At 45.0% G+C, this 19,945-nt stretch overlaps 1 protein-coding gene and 1 non-coding gene across 7 annotated transcripts in view; both read right to left on the reverse strand.

Moving 5' to 3' along the window:
• The window catches only part of ARHGAP12 (Rho GTPase activating protein 12), a 193,798-nt gene that overhangs the window by 48,090 nt on the left and 125,763 nt on the right, over nucleotides 1-19,945 (reverse strand). For all 6 annotated transcript variants that reach the window (XM_070429019.1, XM_070429010.1, XM_070428980.1 and 3 more), the window contains one exon: nucleotides 6,728-6,853. In XM_070429019.1, coding sequence (XP_070285120.1) covers nucleotides 6,728-6,853 — 126 coding nt within the window. The remainder of the gene's footprint in view (nucleotides 1-6,727; nucleotides 6,854-19,945) is intronic.
• On the reverse strand, nucleotides 18,918-19,024 carry LOC138999724 (U6 spliceosomal RNA). The gene has a single exon (XR_011469437.1). It is a non-coding gene; the product is annotated as a U6 spliceosomal RNA (small nuclear RNA).

The raw sequence follows: 19,945 nt of genomic DNA on the forward strand, positions 1-19,945 counted from the left end.
CTGCCAATGCCTATTATTAATTTTCCTATAAAACCAAATAATCTCTTTGAACATTCATCTTCACATCTGCATCAGTCTACTCTTCTATGCTTATGAAACTGGATAAGGAACTGGAAATTTGTACTAAATCACAAAACAAACTGTTAAATCAACATACAAAACCTGCTAACTCAGGGAAGTCTTCAGATTTATATCCTATATAATTTGTAAACAGAGAAACTAGGCAGTATTGAAAGTTTAACCCTTGGAGGGACAACCTTCCAAATCAAACATCCTGAGTCATCTATACTATTAGTGGAGAACACATTAAAATTATATTAAACATATCTTTACAAAGAGAAATAACACTTAATGCTCAAATTTCAGTTTAGCCCCCTTTAAGTACTTTGAGAGCTTCAAATTTTTCACTTTTTAATTTCTTAACTTCTAAAAAAGTATCTAATATTGAAACAGTCTGAGGAAAGGATTAGTAACTCACACACTAGAAAATAAGCAACTGAGTAAAATGAACAGTAATTATAGTTCATTTTTCATAGCATATCAGTCCTACAGAAATAAAAACCACATCAAATGGAGTAATTATGTGTAACTATTTTAACTGTTATTCTAAAGAAACAATTGTACATGTATACATTTACTTATGTATACTATAAGTGTATATGCATGTATAAATATATCTTAAATTTCTCCAAATAGCAGGTTTTAGTAAAAGCTATAAGCAGACAGAAACAAACAGATGCACTACATAAAACACACAACATACACACACCTCCCTTCTCCAGAGTTGTCTGCAACATCCTAACATTTGCTACATAGTAGTATGTTTCTATTTACAGTTAACCCCTTTACATTAGTCAGCTACACTGTTCTGGTATAGTCCATCTTTCACAGCCTCAAATCATTAAAAGGTATTATTATATGACTAGAAGCCTGATACATGAAGATTCATGCAAGAATAGGCCTTCCTTCTCCTGGCTGCCAGCACCGCTTTCGCTCAGGCAGGAGCCACCTTTCCACCTTCGCTCTGGCCCAGACCCGCCTTTCTGCCTTCCCACACTGCCCAGAGGCCCAAAGCAACTGGGGGCGGTGTGGAAGGCCTGCGTCGTCTCCATGGCGATGACACAAGTGTCCCACCCTAACCCCAGCCGCTCGGTGCGTGCGTGCTGCCCATAGCCCACTCTCTTTGTTGGGTTAATTTGCATACTCACTCCTGATTGGCTGGTGGGCATCATGAAGGGATGGTCAATTTACATCTTTCTCTTTTATTAGTGTAGACTAGAGGCCCAGTGCATGAAATTAGTGCACAGGAGGGGGGGGTTCCCTCAGCCCAGCCTGCACCCTCTCCAATCTGGGACCCCTCGGGGGATGTCCGACTGCCAGTTTCGGCCTGGACATCCCTCTCACAATCCTGGACCGCTGGCTCCTAATCACTCACCTGCCTGCCTGCCTGGTCACCCCTAACTGTCCCCCCACCCCCTGCCAGCCTGGTCGCACTTAACTGCCCCCCCTGCCGACCTGGTCAGCCCGTGCAGCCTACTGTTCAGTCGTTTGGTTGTCCCTCACTAACCCCCCTGCTGGCCTGGTCGTAGGCAGCCATCTTGTGTGGACATGAGGGCTAATTTGCATATTATATAGGATGATAATAAAAAGAAAAGTTTACATGGTGAAGCAATTATCTGTGATTCTATTTATAAAGGACTAGATGCCCAGTGCACGAAATTTGTGCAAGGGGGAGAAAAGGTCCCTCAGCCGGGACTGCACCCTCTCACAATCCAGGACCCCTCGGGGCATGTCCGACTGTAGCTTAAGGCCCAATCTGGGACCCCTCGGGGCATGTCCGACTGCCGCTTTAGGCCCTGCTGGATCAGGCCTACACTGGTAGTCAGACATCCCTCTCGCAATCTGGGACTGCTGGCTCCTAACCACTCGCCTGCCTGCATGATCGCCCCTAACCATTCTGCCTGCCTGCTTGATTGCCCCTAACTGCTCGCCTGCCTGCCTGGTCGCCTCTAACCATTTGCCTGCCTGCCTGATAGCCCCTAAACACTCGCCTGCCTGCCTGGTGGCCCCTAACCACTCGCCTGCCTGCCTGATCGGCCCTAACCACTCTGCCTGCCTGCCCACTCGCCCCTAACTGCTCGCCTTCTGCCTGATCACTCCTAACCACCTCTGCCTCGGCCCCCGCCGCTGCGACTTTATCCAGAAGGACGTCCTGAATGACGTCCAGAAGGTTGTTCAGCTGTCTGGTCTAATTAGCATGTTATGCTTTTATTATTATAGACTATAGGCCTGGTGCACGAAATTCATGCATCGAGGGAGGTTCCCTCAGCTCGGCCGGCACCCTCTCCAATCCGGGACCCCTTGGGGGATGTCGACTGCCTCTCTCAATCTAACTACTTCTGACTGCCTGCCTGATTGCCCCAACTGCTCCCCTACCGGCCTGATCGCCCCTAACCAACTCTGCCTCGCCCCACACCCAGGAGCCAGGATTCCCTCCTCCGGCTGGTCACAGGCACCCGGGACCCGGGCTTCCCTCCCTCTGGCCAGCCGCAGGCACCCACAACCGGGGCTGGCTTCGCCCGTGCCGGCCGCAGCCACAGGGGACTGTGGGCGGACGGCTTCACCCAGTCCACAGCTGCAGGCACCCAGGACCGCAGGGGCAGGCAACTTGTCCCTCTCCCAGGTCGCAGGTGCAGGCGCTGGCGCCCAAGACCACAGAGTGCGCGGCTTGTCCCTCTCTCGGGCTGCAGGCACAAGTGCTGCTGCCCAGGACCACAGGGAAGGTGGCTTGTCCCTCTCCCGAGCCGCAGGCACAGGCGCTGGCACCTGGGACCACAGTGTGGGCAGCTTGTTCCTCTCCTGGGCCGCAGCCTGGCTGGTCCCCATTCCTCTCTCGTGAGCTCATTTATGCCTGGCTGATCCCCATTCCTCTCACAATCTCATTTGTGCCTGGCTGGTCCCCAGTCCTCTCCGCCAGTGTGGAGGGTCTAAGCAGTTATGGTGTGATGGTGTGAGGGTGTGAGGGTGTGAAGACCAATTGCATATTAGCTCTTTATTATACAGGATAAGGTAGGGAGGGGGAGAGACATTTCTACCAAAAATAAGTAAATCTCTGGTCTCAAGAAAATCATGTCCTCACAACTCTGACACAATTTGAAAAAGAAAATGTAATTAAGAACTTCATAAAAGTTATTCTAATTGACTGAAAATAAATTTCAAGAAAAATTAAAAAGGAGGAAAAACCAAGATGGCGGCATAGGTAAACACCGGAAATTGCTGCCTCGCACAACCACTTCAAATACAACTAACAGACAAAATGAACATCATCCAGATCCACAGGAAGGCTGGCTGAGTGGAAATTCTAAAACTAGAAGGAAAGAGAAAAGCACACTGAGACTCAGAGGAGGTGCAGAAGTAAAGTGCAGAGGTACAGAGGCACACACGGAAATGGCTGGAAACTGAGGACACAGACTTCTTTTTCAATCGGGAGGGAGACACACGCTCCCGCTCTGAACGCCAGTTCCGGGCGAGTCTCTGGGGACCCAGACTCATACGGGAAGAAACTGGACTGTCTGGCATCAGGCAGATCTCGAGAGCGGCTTTCTCTCAGAGGCGCCTGCAGCAATTACCGCAGAACAGTGAGACCCGGGTCCTCTTAGCGCAGGGCTGAGGATCAGCCACAGCTGTTTGCTCCGCCCTGTTGATTCCCTGAGACTCTGCCCCACCCAAGCTGTGCTCAGAGGCTTTCGCATATGAATGGCCTGGCCCTTTCCAATCTAAAATTACCTAACAAACTGAAGCTGGGTCAGAGAGACCCAGAACATCCAAAAGAAGGCCCAAGGCCCCACAGCAGCTTGCACTGGTTCAAAGCTGGACCTCATCTAGGCAACTCCAAACTCCAAACAAAGAAAAGGAATCTGCAGATCTCTCCGTAGCTCCTGCTGGGTAGCAGACAGAGGCTAAATTAGCACCTCCATAGAAATCCAAGAGACAGTGTACCTAGTGGTCAGAGGGGACCATCCAGATTACAACTCCTCAGATCCATAAGGGACACACTCAGGGGGCAGACTCAGTGAGCACCAAAGCCCCACTGAAGAAAGTCTTGCCCCAGAAGGGTGTCTCCAGCACAGAAGTTCTCCCACCATAACCACAGCTGATTCTCACAGCCAATTGGCCTGGAGGTCAATTCCTCCCAGTGATACTTACAACAATCAAGGCTTAACTACAACAAGACTGTGCACAAAGCCCGCAAAGGGGTGTACCAAGAGTGTCCACCTCAAGTAATTGGGGAGGCTGAGCCACTGGGCCCTACCAACACAGGGAAGCAGCCAAAATGCGGAGACAAAGAAACAGGTCACAAATGATAGAAATGGAGGAAAGCAAACTACTGGATATAGAGTTCAAAACCACACTTATAAGGTTTTTCAAGAATTTTCTAGAAATCGCCGATAAACTTAGTGAGACCCTTGAGGATATGAAAAAGGACCAACTAGAAATTAAGCATACACCAACTGAAATAAAGGATATTATACAGAGTTCCAATAGCAAACTAGAGGATCACAAGAATCAAGTCAAAGATTTGAAATACGAAGAAGCAAAACACGCCCAACCGGAAAAACAAAAAGAAAAAAGAATCCAAAAATATGAAGATAGTGTAAGGAGCCTCTGGGACAACTTCAAGCGTACCAACATCTGAATTATGTGGGTGCCAGAAGAAGAGAGAGAGCAAGATACTGAAAACCTATTTGAAGAAATAATGACAGAAAAATTCCCCCACCTGGTGAAAGAAATAGACTTACAAGTCCAGGAAGTGCAGAGAACCCCAAACAAAAGGAATCCAAAGAGGACCACACCAAGACACATCATAATTAAAATGCCAAGAGCAAAAGACAAAGAGAGAATCTTAAAAGCAGCAAGAGAAAAACAGTTAGTTACCTACAAGGGAGTACCCATACGACTGTCAGTTGATTTCTCAACAGAAACTATGCAGGCCAGAGGGAGTGGCAAGAAATATTCAAAGTGATGAATAGCAAGAACCTACAACCAAGATTACTTTACCCAGCAAAGCTGTCATTCAGAATTGAAGGTCAGATAAAGAGCTTCACAGATAAGAAAAAGCTAAAGGAATTCATCACCACCAAACCAGTATTGTATGAAATGCTGAAAGGTATCCTTTATGAAGATAAATAATTTGATGAACAGAATAAACTGGTGAATATAATAGAATCAGGGACATAGAAAGGGAGTGGACTGAAAATTCTCAGGGGGGGAGGGGTGTGGGGGGTGTTGGAAGAGACTGGACAAAAACATACACCTGTGGATGAGGACAGTGGCAGGGGTAAGGGCAGAAGGTGGGGTGGGAACTGGGTGGAGGGGAGCTATGGAGGGAAAAAAGAGGAACAACTGTAATAATCTGAACAATAAAGATTTAATTAAAAAAAATAAACTACATACAAACATATTCTAAAAAAAAAAGAAAAATTAAAAAGTAGTACAAACTTTTAAGTCAACATCACCAAAATAATTATTCTTTTTGTTCCTTATTAAGAGGCAGTGGAGTTGGTTCAGCAATGGCTTTTACATTAGAGTGTTATACATGGTCTGAAGGAGCTTTCTATATACCCTCATTGTAATTTGGTTCTTGGAGTAAATGACTTTTTCTATAAAAATCTCTAGGAATCTTATCTACTCAGATTAATCTCAATGTAATGTATCTTCAAGCATTCTTCAATGGCACAAACTCCAGAATTTCAATCCTCTAATATGCCATCTACATTCAACCTTACAAAGCAGAAATTAGAAACTTATCTACTACTTTCATTGTTATTCTTTTATTCCATCTTATGAGTAAAATGTTTCTACAGCTCTACAAAAGTCCATCTTTTAATTCAACAAAGACAACTTTACAGCCACTTGTACTACTAAAAAAATACTTGTTTTGACTGACTGAGATAATTTATAAAGGACTTTAGGACTGAAATTATCCAAATATAGAGAACTACGCCTTAGGAGAGTTCATTCTGTTTTCAATAGTACACCTAAAAATGCAGGAAACCTGTTAATTATGTCAAAAAAGAAGCCTGATAGTAAAATATTTAAAAAGTTTCCAACAACAAATATCTTTCTAATATAGTTTCCTTAATATTAGAGTGTTAGCACCACCCTCACATTTTAACATTAGTATACCTAATGTTCTGCAAATTTGTACTGATTTCCTACTCCATCCCCAAAATGAAGCCACAATGAAAAGATGTAACACAAGGAAGTTTAAAACTTTATGGCTTTTCCATTCTGAAGTTTGCATCAAAATTCATCTCCTATTTGAAATCGAGAACATTACTTCTCAGATTGATAAAAGAAGCACTTTATGCAAAGAGCATTTAGGGAAACATAGGGTGTAAGATTCCAATCATTCCTGATATGAGAAAAATTGTCTGTACTATAAAACTTTCTAGAGATTAAAGACAAACAATTAACAAATATATAACTTGAAAACAGGGTTATCAAAATAAAACAACACCCTGTCAACTACTAGGCTCAAATGTATCAAGGTATATGCATACATCATTAAACTACAGATAAGAAGGTCCATTGTGTAAAAACACTTCAAAACCAAAATCTACTACAGGACAAAGAGTCACTAAGGTACGAGATTCAGCTAAGGAAAAAATAAAATAATAAAGAATTTGCCAAAATTATCAACAGATTTTTTTTCAAAAAGTCTTACCTTGTCATTGGTGTCCAGCACAATGGTGCTATGTCTCCACTTTGTCAATACTATTGGTTCTTGTAGCCGCCTGTCCAGGCTCCTACTTTTAATTATTTCTCTTTGTTGCTGAGATGAAACATTATACTAAAGAAAAAAATATACTTCATAAATAATAGAAACAAAACTAAAATCTAAATATGCCAGCCCCCAATGACACATGAAGTAAGACACAGTTCATCATATGACACTAACATGACTTTTCTGTCCTTGGTTTTCTCATCTGACCAGCATGTTGGTATTAGAGGGACCAAGCAAATGTTATCTTTGGCAAAATATTAAATCTTCCTAAGACTAAGTTTCATCAACTGTGAAACAGATATAACAGGAATATCTAGTTCACAGAGTTGACATGAGGATTAAACTAAGTATAAAAGGTAGCAAATACTGACCTGATAGTAGGTTCTCAATAAATATTAGTTACCATCGACTATACATATAAAAGCCTAAGCGACCGAACAACCGGTCAAGCAGTCGCTATGACATGCACTGACACCAGGGGGCAGACGCTGAATGCAGGAGCTGCCCCCTGGTGGTCAGTGCACTCCCATAGACAACCTCCGGCGGCCTCTCCCCCTGCTGACCAACCTCCTGTGGCACCAATTGCTGGCCAGTCCAAGGGACCCCACCCGTGCACAATTTTGTGCACTGGGCCTCTAGTAATTTCTCAAATGTGGTCATTGGACAAATTAACTTTTTAGGGTTTCTGCTACTTCTAAAATATACATGAATTCAATTTTTGGTGTAGGTTATAAACAACTAGAGGCCCGGTGCACAAAAATTTGTGCACTCGGGGGGGGGGGGGTCCTTCAGCCGGGCCTATGCCCTCTTGCAGTCTGGGACCCCTCAGAGGATGTCCATCTGCTGGCTTAGCCCCGCTCCCTGGGGGATCGGGCCCAAGCTGGCAGTCAGACATCCCTCTGGCAGCCTGGCAGCCTTTGGGGGATGTCCACTTGCCAGCGGGGAGCAGGCCTAAGCTGCGGTCGGACATCCTTAGCACTGCTGAGGAGGCTAGAGAGGCTCCCACCACCACCACTGTATTGGCAGCCGTCAGACTGGCTTGTGGCTGAGCAGAGTTCCCCCTGTGGGAGCGCATTAACCACGTGTGCCCCCTGATGGTCAGTGTGTGTCATAGTGACCAGTCATTCCCAGTCGTTCTGCTGTAAGGGTCAGTTTGCATATTACCCTTTTATTATATAGAATAGAGGCCTGGTGCACAGGTGGGGGCCGGCTGGTTTGCCCTGAAGGGTGTCCCGGATCAGGGTGGGGGTCCCGCTGGGGTGCTTGGCCAGCCTGGGTGAGGGGCTGATGGGTGTTTGCAGGCTGGTCACACCCCCTTCAGGGTGGGGCTCCCCACTGGGGTGCTTGGCCAGCCTGGGTGAGAGGCTGATGGCTGTTTGCAGCTGGTCACACCCCCTTCAGGGTGGGGGTCACCACTGGGGTGCCTGGCCAGCCTGGGTGAGGGGCTGATGGCTGTTTGCAGGCTGGTCAAGCCCCCCTCAGTGGGGACCCTCACCCCATGGAGGTTTGGCCAGCCTGGGTGAGGGGCTGATGGCTGTTTGCAGGCTGGTCACACCCCTTTCAGGGTGGGGGTCCCCACTGGGGTTCCTGGCCATTCTGGGTGAGGAGCTGATGGCTGTTTGCAGGCTAGTCAAGCCCCCCACCCCAGTGGGGACCCTCACCCTATGGAGGTTTGGCCAGCCTGGTTGAGGGGCTGATGGCTGTTTGCAGGCTGGTCACACCCCTTTCAGGGTGGGGGTTCCCACTGGGGTGCCTGGCCAGTCTGGGTGAGGGGCTGAGGCCTGCTTTCAGGCTGGCCAAGCCCCCCGGCAACGGAAGCTCCCAGCCTCTCCTTTTTTTCTTTTCTTTTTTTATTCTGGGATTTATTTACCTTCTATAATTGAAACTTTGTTGCCTTGAGAGGGGCTCAGAGCCAGCCAGGGTGTGCAGGAGAGAAGTCTCCTGCTTGCTCCAGCTCCGTGGCCACGGCCAGCTGAAAGCAGGTATCTGGGGTTTATTTATCTTCTATAATTGAAACTTTGTTGCTTTGAGTGGAGCTCAGAGCCAGGCCGCGGCAAACGGGAAGCTTGGCTTCCTCCATCATTGGGGCAACCAAGCCTCCTGCTTGCTCCAGTTCCGTGGCTGCCGGCGCCATCTTGGTTGAGTTAATTTGCATATAGTCACCCTGATTGGCTGGTGGGTGTGGCTTAGCAAAGGTACGGTCAATTTGCATGTTTGTCTTTTATTAGTGTAGATTCTTACATACACTATAAAAGTATTCTCATATTTAAAGAAAATTTTGTTCATTTGTTATTACTTCTGTTTCACTTATAAGCCAAATACACTATTCTTTCTTTCTCTGAAGAGGTAAAATATAACCAGGTCAAAAGGTAGAGATGGTCCTAATTCTAAATCAATCCTATATCAGTTGTGTACAACAGATAGGTAATAACTGCCCAAGAAAATTGTATATAAAATTAAAAAAACATTATCAATAAGGCATTAAGTCATTTAAGTTTTTGAAATGTCAAGCATAAACATTTGAGAAATGTGAGGTTTAAGAGGTATGCTGTTTTATACAGGCAATTTAGTAAATAATAAATTGTAATAAAATAACAAAATCTGCTTTTTTAAGAGATACCTTCTTCTACTGAAACCAAAAGATACCTAGTATATCTATTACCCCCACCCCTAAAAGCCCAGTAAATCTTGATACTGATTATAATTTCAATAAAAGTATCTTTGGGGATGTTTTTAATACTAAAAACTCTTCCAACATTTTTCTGCACTATATGCCATTTATTTTCTCTCCAAAATGAGTCCCTACAGACCCTTCTAAAACTGTCTCCCAAAGCTCTTACTTTATTTTTCACATTAAAATTTGCCGAAGCCAGACAATCACATGTGGGTGTTTGTTTTTAATTCACTGTTGCTTAATCTTAACATTTATCACAATTCACAAATGGGGTCATTTCTAAAATAAACAAAGAAGGTTAAAGACTGCCAAAAAATTCTGTGCCAGCCTGGCCAGAGTGGCTCAGTGGTTGAACACTGACCTATGAACCAGGAGGTCACGCTTAGTTCCAGGTCAGGGCACATGCCCGAGTTGTGGGCTCAGTATGGGCGTGCAGGAGGCAGCCAATCAATGATTCTCTCTCACCACTGATATCTCTCTCTCTCTGTCTCTCTCTCTCTCTCTCTCTCTCTCCCTCCCTCCTCCCTCCCTTCTTTCCTCTCTGAAGTCAATAAAAATATATTTTTTTAATTCTGTGCCAGAAATCTTTAAGTGAAAAGAGACCCAATTATTAAACAAGGCTATATTTTCCCTTCAATCATTGTCAGCAATAATGAAAATGAACAGTTGTATGAAAACTTATATATGAATTTAATTGTTACCTCCCCTAGTTTTTGACCTTTATAATTACCACAACTGTTTAAAAATCCTTTCTATGTGGCAACAAAAATAATGTAATATTAACCTGGGTAATAATCACAATTTTAAATGTGTTAATTGTTTTACTAGGCGACAGTATGTTAATAAAAGCCAATAAAAAGCATAAATGAAACATATAACCTAGTGTAGACAAAAGACAAAAATGAAGTGTCACAATTAGAGAAAAGAAAAATAGGAAGACCCCACAGTTACACACACACTCTTAATTAAATAAGATGACAAAAAACTATTTTCTAATCCTTTTAAAATTACCTTTATGTTTAAAATTTTAACTGAATTTTTATTTGAATTATTTCAAACATATACAAAACTATAGGCAATAATGAAAACCTACCATTGAGCTTTAGCATATCTAACATAAGACAGTTGCTTCAGCTACTTTTTTTTTTAAACAAAACATTACAGACCTATTAAAGGTTCTGAATGTTGCTTCCAGATTCCATTCCTCTCTCTCCCTCCCCAGTAGTAACACACAATTCAATTTTCATTATTACCATGAAGTTTGTAATTTGATACATACTTAGCTATATGTATAAAAGCCTAATATGCAAAGTGTCCCCTCGGGAGTTCGACCAACCAGGAGTTCAATCACTCGCTATGACATGCGCTGACCACCACAGGACGAAGTAAAGCCCAGCCGGCAGCTGGCAGCCAGGGAAGGGAGGCCCCAATCAACGGCCAGCAGCCGCTAGGGACCCTACCCGTGCACGAATTTTGTGCACTGGGCCTCTAGTATGTATATATGCACACATTTAAAAAAATCTATCTGAAGGGTAAATGTTATTTCATTGTTTTAATTCACATTTTCCTGGTCACTTGTAAAACTGAGTATCTTTTCATGTATCATTTCATGTTATTTCCTCTTCTGTGCATTGCTTAGTCATGTATTTTGCCTATTTGCAGCTAGGTTATCTTTCTCTTACTGGCATATACAAAAAGAAATAGGATGTTCTCTATTCTTGGGATTCTAAATCTTTGTAAATTATGTGAGTTAAATACATCTTTTCGTAGTCTGTAGCTCATCTTTTCTCCTTTGTGTATTGTATTTTTTGCATTAGAAGACACTTGTTTAATTTTGATGTAGTCACATCTGTCAATTTTGCCTTTCATAGTTTTACTTTATATAATCTTCTTTAAGAAATTCTTCCTACTCTGTAGTCAAAGATATTCTTTATAGATATATCCTTCTATAGGCTTTAAAGTTTGCTTATTATAGTTACAGTAGGGACCCAGTACATGAAATTCATGCGGGGGGGGCGGGGGTCCCCTCAGCCTGACCTGCACCCTCTCCAATCTGGGAGCTCCTGGGGGATGTCCAACTGCCAGTTTAGACCCGATTCCACGAGGATTGGCCCTCTTGCAATCCAGAACCTCTGGCTCCTAACCTCTAACCTGCCTGCCTGCCCTAACCACTCTTCCTGCCTGCCTTATCCCCCTAACTGCCCTCTCCTGCTGGCCCGATTCCCCTAACTGCCCTCCCCTGCCAGCCTGATATGCCTAACTGCCCTCCCCTGCCAGCCTGGTCACCCCTAACTGCCCTCCCCTGCCGGCCTGGTCGCCCCTGTTAACTTTTTTTTTTAATCTTATCCCCTTCACACACAATTATATTTGACTTCCTTATTGGTTTCTCCCTCTCACACAATTTTTCTCTCTCCTTTATGTAACACTTTTTCCTACTACTCATCATTTATAAACTTTTCTTTCCTCCTTATTTCCTACTTCTGTTCCATCATCCTTCTTCCCATCTTTCTCCTGCCCTCCCTCCCTCCCCACATTCCTTCCTTCCTTTCTCTTTACCCTTGCACTCCCTCCCCTTTTTCTTCCTTCCCACCTTAATTTTTTTCTTTACTTCCTCCCTCAGACCTGCTTTGCTCCCTCCCCCATTTCTTCCTTCTTCCCATTCTCCTTTTAAGCTCTACCAGCTCCCCTTTAAAACTTTTCTTCTCTCCCTCTTTCCCTCTCATCCTACTTTTCCCATACATTCTTCTCTACTTACTTCCACTGTTTTAATATCTATATACCTGGCTAATTATTCACTATCATTTATCTTATTTCTTTTCTGACTCCTACTTTTAAAATCTGTCCCCAGTACACAACTATACTTGATTTTCATTATAGCTCCTACAGTTCACTCATACATCCTCTTTTCTTCAACTCTGCTCTCTACTGACTCCTTTATAAAGTTCTTCCCTCCCTCCTTCCCTTCTTAAAGCTTCCTTTGGGAGGGAGGGGGCGTTAACCCCCAGCCCAGGGCTCAACCTGGCCCGGTGTTTGCCATACCCCCTTCCCTGGCCTGCCTGCTGCTGTCCTGCTCCCATTCCCTGCCTGGGACACCCAGCCAGGTGAGGGTGAAGGCCTCGGACCTTCCTCCACTCTGTCCTGGACCCGTAAGCACCTCCCTGCTAAAGGCTGCCAGAGCCCTCTTCCCGCATTTGGGGGGAGGGGGTTCCCTGCTCCACACCACCTGTGCCCCGCCCCTCGCCAGGCGCACCTGCTCTGTCCCCCTGCAGTCGCCACCCCTTCCCACGTGCAGGCCCGCATTTCCTTCCCTTTTCCATTCTGCGTCTTTTTCTTATTCCCTTTCCATATTTCTGTTTCTCTTCTCAGCCTGTCTGCATGCAGGCCTGCCTTCCTCTCTCTCTCCTTTCTTATCCCCCCCTATCGTATCCTATCCTACTCCAAGCCTTGCAGCTGCCTGAGCAAAGGGCAGGGACACAGCCTGCTGATCTGGTCGTGATGTGGCGCAGTAATGGACAATTAGCATATTTTTATATTATATATATATATGCTAGAGGCCCGGTACACAAAAATTTGTGCACTTGGGGGGGGTCCCTCAGCCCAGTCTGTGCCCTCTCGCAGTCTGGGACCCCTCGGGGGATGTCCACCTGCTGGCTTAGGCCCGCTCCACAGGGGATGGGGCCTAAGCTGGCAGTCAGACATCCCTCTGGCAGCCCGGGAGCCCTCGGGGGATGTCCACTTGCCAGTGGGGAGCAGGCCTAAGCTGCAGTCAGACATCCTTAGCGCTGCTGAGGAGGCAGAAGAGGCTCCCGCCACAACCGCTGTGCCGGCAGCTGTCAGCCTGGCTTGTGGCTGAGCAGAGCTCCCCCTGTGGGAGTGCACTGACCACCAGGGGGCAGCTCCTGCATTGAGCGTCTGCCCCCTGGTGGTCAGTGTGTGTCATAGTGACCAGTCATTCCCAGTCATTCTGCTGTTAGGGCCAATTTGCACATTACCCTTTTATTATGTAAGACTAGTGGCCCGGTGCAGGAAATTCGTGTGTGTGTGTGTGGGGGGGGGGTGGGGTTCCCTCGGCCCAGCCTGCACCCTCTCAAATCAGGGACCCCTTTGGGTATGTCTGACTAAACCGGAAGTCAGACAATCCTCTTGCAATCTGAGACCACTGGCTCCTAACCACTCACCTGCCTGCCTGCCTGATTGCCCCTAACTGCCTCTGCCTGCCTGATTGCCCCTAACCCCTCTGCCTGCCTGCCTGATCACCCCTAACCTCTCTGCCTGCCTGCCTGATTGCCCCTAATTACCCTCCCTGAGGCCTGATCTCCCCTAACTGCTTCTGCCTCGGCCCCCACCACCATTGGCTTTGTCTGGAAGGAAGTCGGACATCGGAAGATGGCCAGTCATGCCGGTCTAATTAGCATTTTACCCTTTTATTAGTATAGATAGAGGCCTTGTGCACGGGTGGGGGCCAGCTGGTTTGCCATGAAGGGTGTTCCAGATCAGGGTGGAGATCCCTGCTGGGGTGCCTGGCCAGCCTGGGTGAGGGGCTGATGGCTGTTTGCAGGCTGGTCAAGCACCCCAGCGGGGACCCTCACCCCAGGGGGGTGTGGCCAGCCTGGGTGAGGGGCTAAAGGCCGTTTTCAGGCTGCCCACAGCCCCTTCAGGGTGAGGGGCTGATGGCTGTTTGCAGAATGGCCAAAGCCCCTTCAGGGGGTCCTGCTGGGGTGCCTGGCCAGCCTGGGTGAGGGGCTGATGGCTGTTTTCAGGCTGGCCATGCCCCCCGGCGACCTAAGCTCTCAGCCTCTCCTTTTTTTTTTTCAGCGCCTCCTTGAGCAGAGGCCAGGGCGGGCTGGAAGCAGATATCTGGGATTTATTTATCTTCTATAATTGAAACTTTGTAGCCTTGAGTGGAGCCCAGGGCAAGGCCAGGCCAGGCAGGAAGCTTGGCTTCCTCCATCACCGGGGGCAACCCAAGCCTCCTGCTCGCTCCAACTCCGTGGCCACTGCCATCTTAGTTCGGTTAATTTGCACACTCGCTCCTGATTGGCTGGTGGGTGTAGCGGAGTGGCGGAGTGGTGGTTAATTTGCATCTTTCATTAGTGTAGATAGATCTGTAATCTACCTGGAAGTATGAAGTAAGGTCAAGGTCTACATTTAGTTCTTTTCTTTCATGTGAATAACCAATAATCTTAGCAACATTTACTGCATAGTCCATGCTTAATCCATGGACTTGTAATGCCACATCTGAGCTTCCTATTCCATTCTGGTCTATTCCTCTATACATGTGCCCATACTAATCACTACAACAAAAACCCAGGTCCTCATGTGCATGCCCGCCTCCCCTCACCCACACATTCTCCCTACTCAGGAAGATTTTGCTTCTTCATAGACATTTGTTTGCAAATAAAATTTAGAATGAGTTGCAACAAGATGGGGAGGAGGATAGTAAATAGAAATGCAGCAAATTTTATAGACTAATGTGGACACTTATAAAATTAAGCCTACCAATGCAAGATCATAATGTAAAACTGCACCATTTATTTGGGTCTTCTTTTACGTCCTTCAATTCTGATCTGAAATTTTTCTTAAAATCTTACAAACTTTAATAGTCATCTTCTTAGTCATGGTTCTTCTTGTAGCTGTTGCTACTGTTAATGAAAAAGGGATCTTTATTCCTATAACATTTTAAAACTACTTACTAGAAAAATGAGTAGTCTTTATGTTGATTATATACTCAGCAATTGAACTATTATAAGTTTTGAATTTGTAGAGTCTCTTGATTTTTCTAACAATTAAAAACAAAACACAAAAACAATTGCATCTTTCTTTTCAATTCTATTACAGGTATCCCCCACTCTCCAAAAGTTCATATTGTGCCTTCTTTCCTTTTGCAAAAGAACTACCTGAGTACACCTATTTTCATTAGCAGAAAAAATATCCAAAGAGGACTTTCGCTTTACAAAAAAAAATGTCACATACTGCACTTTTCGTCATTTTGGCTTACAAAAGTTTTCATAGGAAAACTCTACTTTCCGATAGCAAGAGAAATCACTTTTTCTTTTTCTTTTCTTATTTTATAATTGAACAGAAGCAGTGCTAGAGAATTTATAATCTAGTTCCTAACTCTAATGGGAAAGTTTCTGTAATTTCACTATGAAATATGAGATTTCCCATAGATTATCTGATAAACAATCTTTAGCAAGATGTAATATATCATTACATCTGAAGTAATTTTCTTGTAAAAGCATACAGTTGGATCATGGTTTTTTGCCCATTCTGAAAATCTTTTAATAGGTTTATTCAGAGCATTTACATTTAATATAATTATTTATGTAAGGATTAAGCCTGTCATTTTACTGTTTTCTGTTCTGTTTACATGCCTATTTCTCTATTTCTGCCTTCTTGTGGCCCACTACCATTTTTTTTTAATCCTCACTCAATTATATGTGGTTTTTTTTCATTGATTTTAGAGGTGCCCCGACTGAGGATGAAACCCGTAACCTGGGTATGTGCCCTCATTGGGAACTGAACCTGAAACCTTTTTGGTTTTATGGAGTGACACTCCAACCAACTGAGCAACCCCGCCAGAGCCTACCATATTTTAGTTTATCATACAGATATTCCCTGACTTACAATGACAATAGGGTTATGTGCCAAAAAATCCATCATACGTTATATTGTTAAATCAAAAATGCATTTAACACAACTGATATACTGATCATCATAGCACAGCCAAGCCTACCTTAAACGTCCTCAACAAAATATCCAAAAAAACACTAGCAACACAGTGCACTGTAGAGTGTCCATTGTTTACTCCATAATGACATGCCTGACTGAGAGCTATGCTTCACTGCCAGTGCCCAGCATCATGAGAAAGTATTGCATGTTTATTTCTAGCTAAGGAAATGATCAAAACTCAAAATCTGAAGCGCAGTTTCTCCTGAATGCCAACCACTTTCATACCATCATAAAGTCAAAAATCCGTAAATCAAATCATCATAAGTGAGGACTGTCTATAGTTTCTTGAGTGTATCTCATGTTATTTTTAGTGCTTGCTCTAGAAATTACAATTTACATACTTAATATATCAGTATACTAGTATCAATATTTTACTACTTCAAGTGGAATGTAAAAACCTTAAAAAAATTTACACCACATTATTCTCCTCACCTTTATGATATAGTTGGTCTTAAACATCTCTACACTCAAGTGCTACTTCAGAAATACTGTAATTTCCCTTTTGAATGTCAAACATGATTTTTTAAAATTTCTCTTTATTGCTGAAAGTATTAGATGTTCCTTTTCCCCCCACTAAGCTCCTCCAACCCTCCCCCAGGCCTTCACAATGCTACTGTGTGTGTCCATGGGTTATGCACATTTGCATATAAGTTCTTTGGTTAATCTCTTCCTGCAGCTCCTCCCCCTTCCCTCTGAGATTCATCAGTCTATTCCATGCTTCCATGTCTCTAGATGTATTTTTTTCAGTTTGCTTTGTTCACTAGATTCCACATATAAGTTAGGTCATGTGATATGTGTCTTTCTGTGACTGGTTTATTTTGTTTAACATAATACTTTTTTTTTTTTTCCTGCAAAAGGCTTTATTGTTTCATTTGGTCCAATGCATTGGAGAGGGCTCCAGGGTGGTTAAAAGAATGAATAGTAGTTTCGGGAAGAGGCTCAGGTAAAAGCCAGAGACACCAGGGGGATGCAGAGGAGCCTCTGAAAGGCCTCTGGGCTCCAAAGGCGCCTAGTCGTGCTTGAGGGTGAGCCTTTCGAAGAGATACTCACCCATCTTCTTAATCAGTTTCACTTGTTCATCCAGGAAGTGGTTCTCCAGGAAGTCGCAGAGATGAGGGTCTGCACGGGTAGGACCCAGGGCATGCAGCTCCAAAAGGGCCTGGTTCAGGTTCTTCTCCAGGGCCAGGGTGGCTTCAATGGCGTCCTGAGTTTTGCCCCAGTCATCTTGGGAAGGTTTCTGCACATCCTGGAAAAGAATGCAGCCGCCACGCTTGTTTTGCAACTTTTAAGAGATGCTCAGCGCCCTTGCACTTGTGCTCCGCCAACTCGCAGAAGTGGCCCACACCCTCCACACAGCTGAAATCGTAGCCCAGAGAGAGGTAGGTGTAGGAGGCCTGCAGTTGCAGGTTGGCTGGGTGATTGACCACAGCCTCCACCTTGGTGGGATAATTCTGACGAATTTGGGAGTTCATGGTTGTTCAGCAACAAAGAGCTAAGGTAGAAACAAAACGGTGTGTTGGCTGGTCCCGGAGGTGGTTCTGAAGGTGGTGACTGGACAAGACACAGGAGAGTGGTCAGAGGCTGGAAGATGGGGCGTCCCTGGGTCTGTTCTGTCCAAACACTGTTGAAGCAAGAGGCAGATCCGGGACCTTTGAGTGCACAGCCTAACATAATACTCTTTAGGTCCCTCCATGGTGTCTCAAAGGGTAAGAGATCCTTCTTTTTTACAGCTGCGTAGTGTTCCATTGTGTAAATGTACCACAGGTATTTTATCTACTCATCTACTGATGGGCACTTGGTCAGTTTCCACATCTTAGCTATTGTAAATTGTGCTGCTATGAACACAGGGGTGCATATATTCTTTCTGATTGGTGTTTCAGGCTTCTCAGGATATGTCCCTAGCAGTGAGATCATTGGGTCAAATAGCAGTTCCATTTTTAATTTTTTGAGGAAACTCCATACTGTTCTCCACAGTGGACTCACCAGTTTGCATTCCCACCAGCAGTGCACAAGGGTTCCTTTTTCTCCACATCCTCGCCACAATTTATCGTTTGTTGATGATAACCATTCTGGTAGCTGTGATAACTCATTGTAGTTTTAATCTGCATCTCTCTGATGATTGGTGACTTTGAGCATTTTTTCATGTTTCATGCCCACCTGTATGTGCTCTTTGGAGAAGTGTCTATTCAGGTCCTTTGCCCATTTTTAAATTCGATTGTCTGTCTTCCTTCTATTAAGTTGTATGAGGTTTTTATTAACCTCTTATCAGATGTATCATTGGAAAATATGTTCTCCCATATAGCTGGCTCCCTTTTCATTGTGTTGATGGTTTCTTTTGCTGTGCAGAAGCTTTTTAGTTTGATGTATTCCCATTTGTTTATTTTTTCCTGTTTCCCTTGCTCTAGGGCAGCGGTTCTCAACCTGTGGGTCACGACCCCTTTGGCGGTCGAACAACCCTTTCACAGGGGTCGCCTAAGACCATCCTGCATATCAGATATTTACATTATAATTCATAACAGTAGCAACATTACAGTTATGAAGTAGCAACGAAAATAATTTTATGGTTGGGTCACAATATGAGGAACTGTATTTAAAGGGCCAGAAGGTTGAGAACCACTGCTCTAGGGGATGTATCGACAAATATATTGCTACAAAGATATCTGAGATTCGCTGCCTATGGTTTCTTCTAGGATTTTTATAGTTTCACCACTTACATTTAAGTCCAAAAATATGGAACTCTTCACAAGTTTGTGTGTCATCCTTACCCAGGGGCCATGCTAATCTTCTCTGTATTGTTCCAATTTTAGTATATGTGCTGCTAAAGTGAGCACTCAAATAATTTTAAAAGCTCAGGACTAAAATCTCCTCAGATAGTCACCCTTCCCCGTTATTTCTTCATTCCTAATGTTCCAAGTATCCTTCAGTTATCATTTCCTTTCTATTTGAAGAAATTTTTGTGAAAAAAGACTGTTGGTGATAAATCTCTTAAGTTAATTTCATCTGAAAATATCTTTATTTTACTCTCATCCCTGAAGGATATTTTTGCTGGATATACAATTATGGGTTAACAGGTGTTTTCTTTCAACATATGAAAAATATTTCACCACTTCCTTCTGGCTTCATGGTTTCTAAGAAGATGTCTACCGCCATTCAAATCATTATTACCCTACCAGAGGCTCGGTGCACAAAAATTTGTGCACTGGGGGGTGAAGGGGGGGAGTCCCTCAGCCTGGCCTGCCCCTCACAGTCTGGGAGCCCTCAGGGGATGTCTTACTGGTGGCTTAGGGCTGCTCCCTGCCTAAGCCACAGTCTGGCCTACCTCTGCAGGAAGCAACTGGGCCGATCATGGGAAGGCGCCGCCCCAATCACCCCATTGCCAGCCACCGCAGCTGCCAGCCCTCGGCCCTCACTTCTTAGCGTTGGCCCCACCCCCAGCCAACGGGTGGATGGGGGGCGTTCTGGCACCAGACCAGCTGGGGGAGGGGCTGTGGGAGGTTGAGGCACACCAGGTCGCATCCTGTCTAGACTCTGTGGAGGCGAGGCACCGGGACCGGGCCTGTACCGCTACCTCTGTGGAAGGGGTAGCACTGGGACTGGGACCACGCAGCCCCCTCTCCTGTGGCCTCTCCCGCACCCCGGCCACAAAAGGGGCCGTGATGCTGGACCAGCCCGCACCAAGGCCTCTCCCGTGCTGCCTCTGTGAAAGGGGTGGTGGCAGTGGCAGCAGCAGGGGCACCGACTCTTCTCCCATG

The sequence above is a fragment of the Myotis yumanensis genome, unplaced genomic scaffold (assembly GCF_028538775.1).
Source record: "Myotis yumanensis isolate MYYU_CA2020_CCGP unplaced genomic scaffold, mMyoYum1.0.hap1 SCAF_1, whole genome shotgun sequence".
NCBI classification, from domain to species: Eukaryota; Metazoa; Chordata; class Mammalia; order Chiroptera; family Vespertilionidae; genus Myotis; species Myotis yumanensis.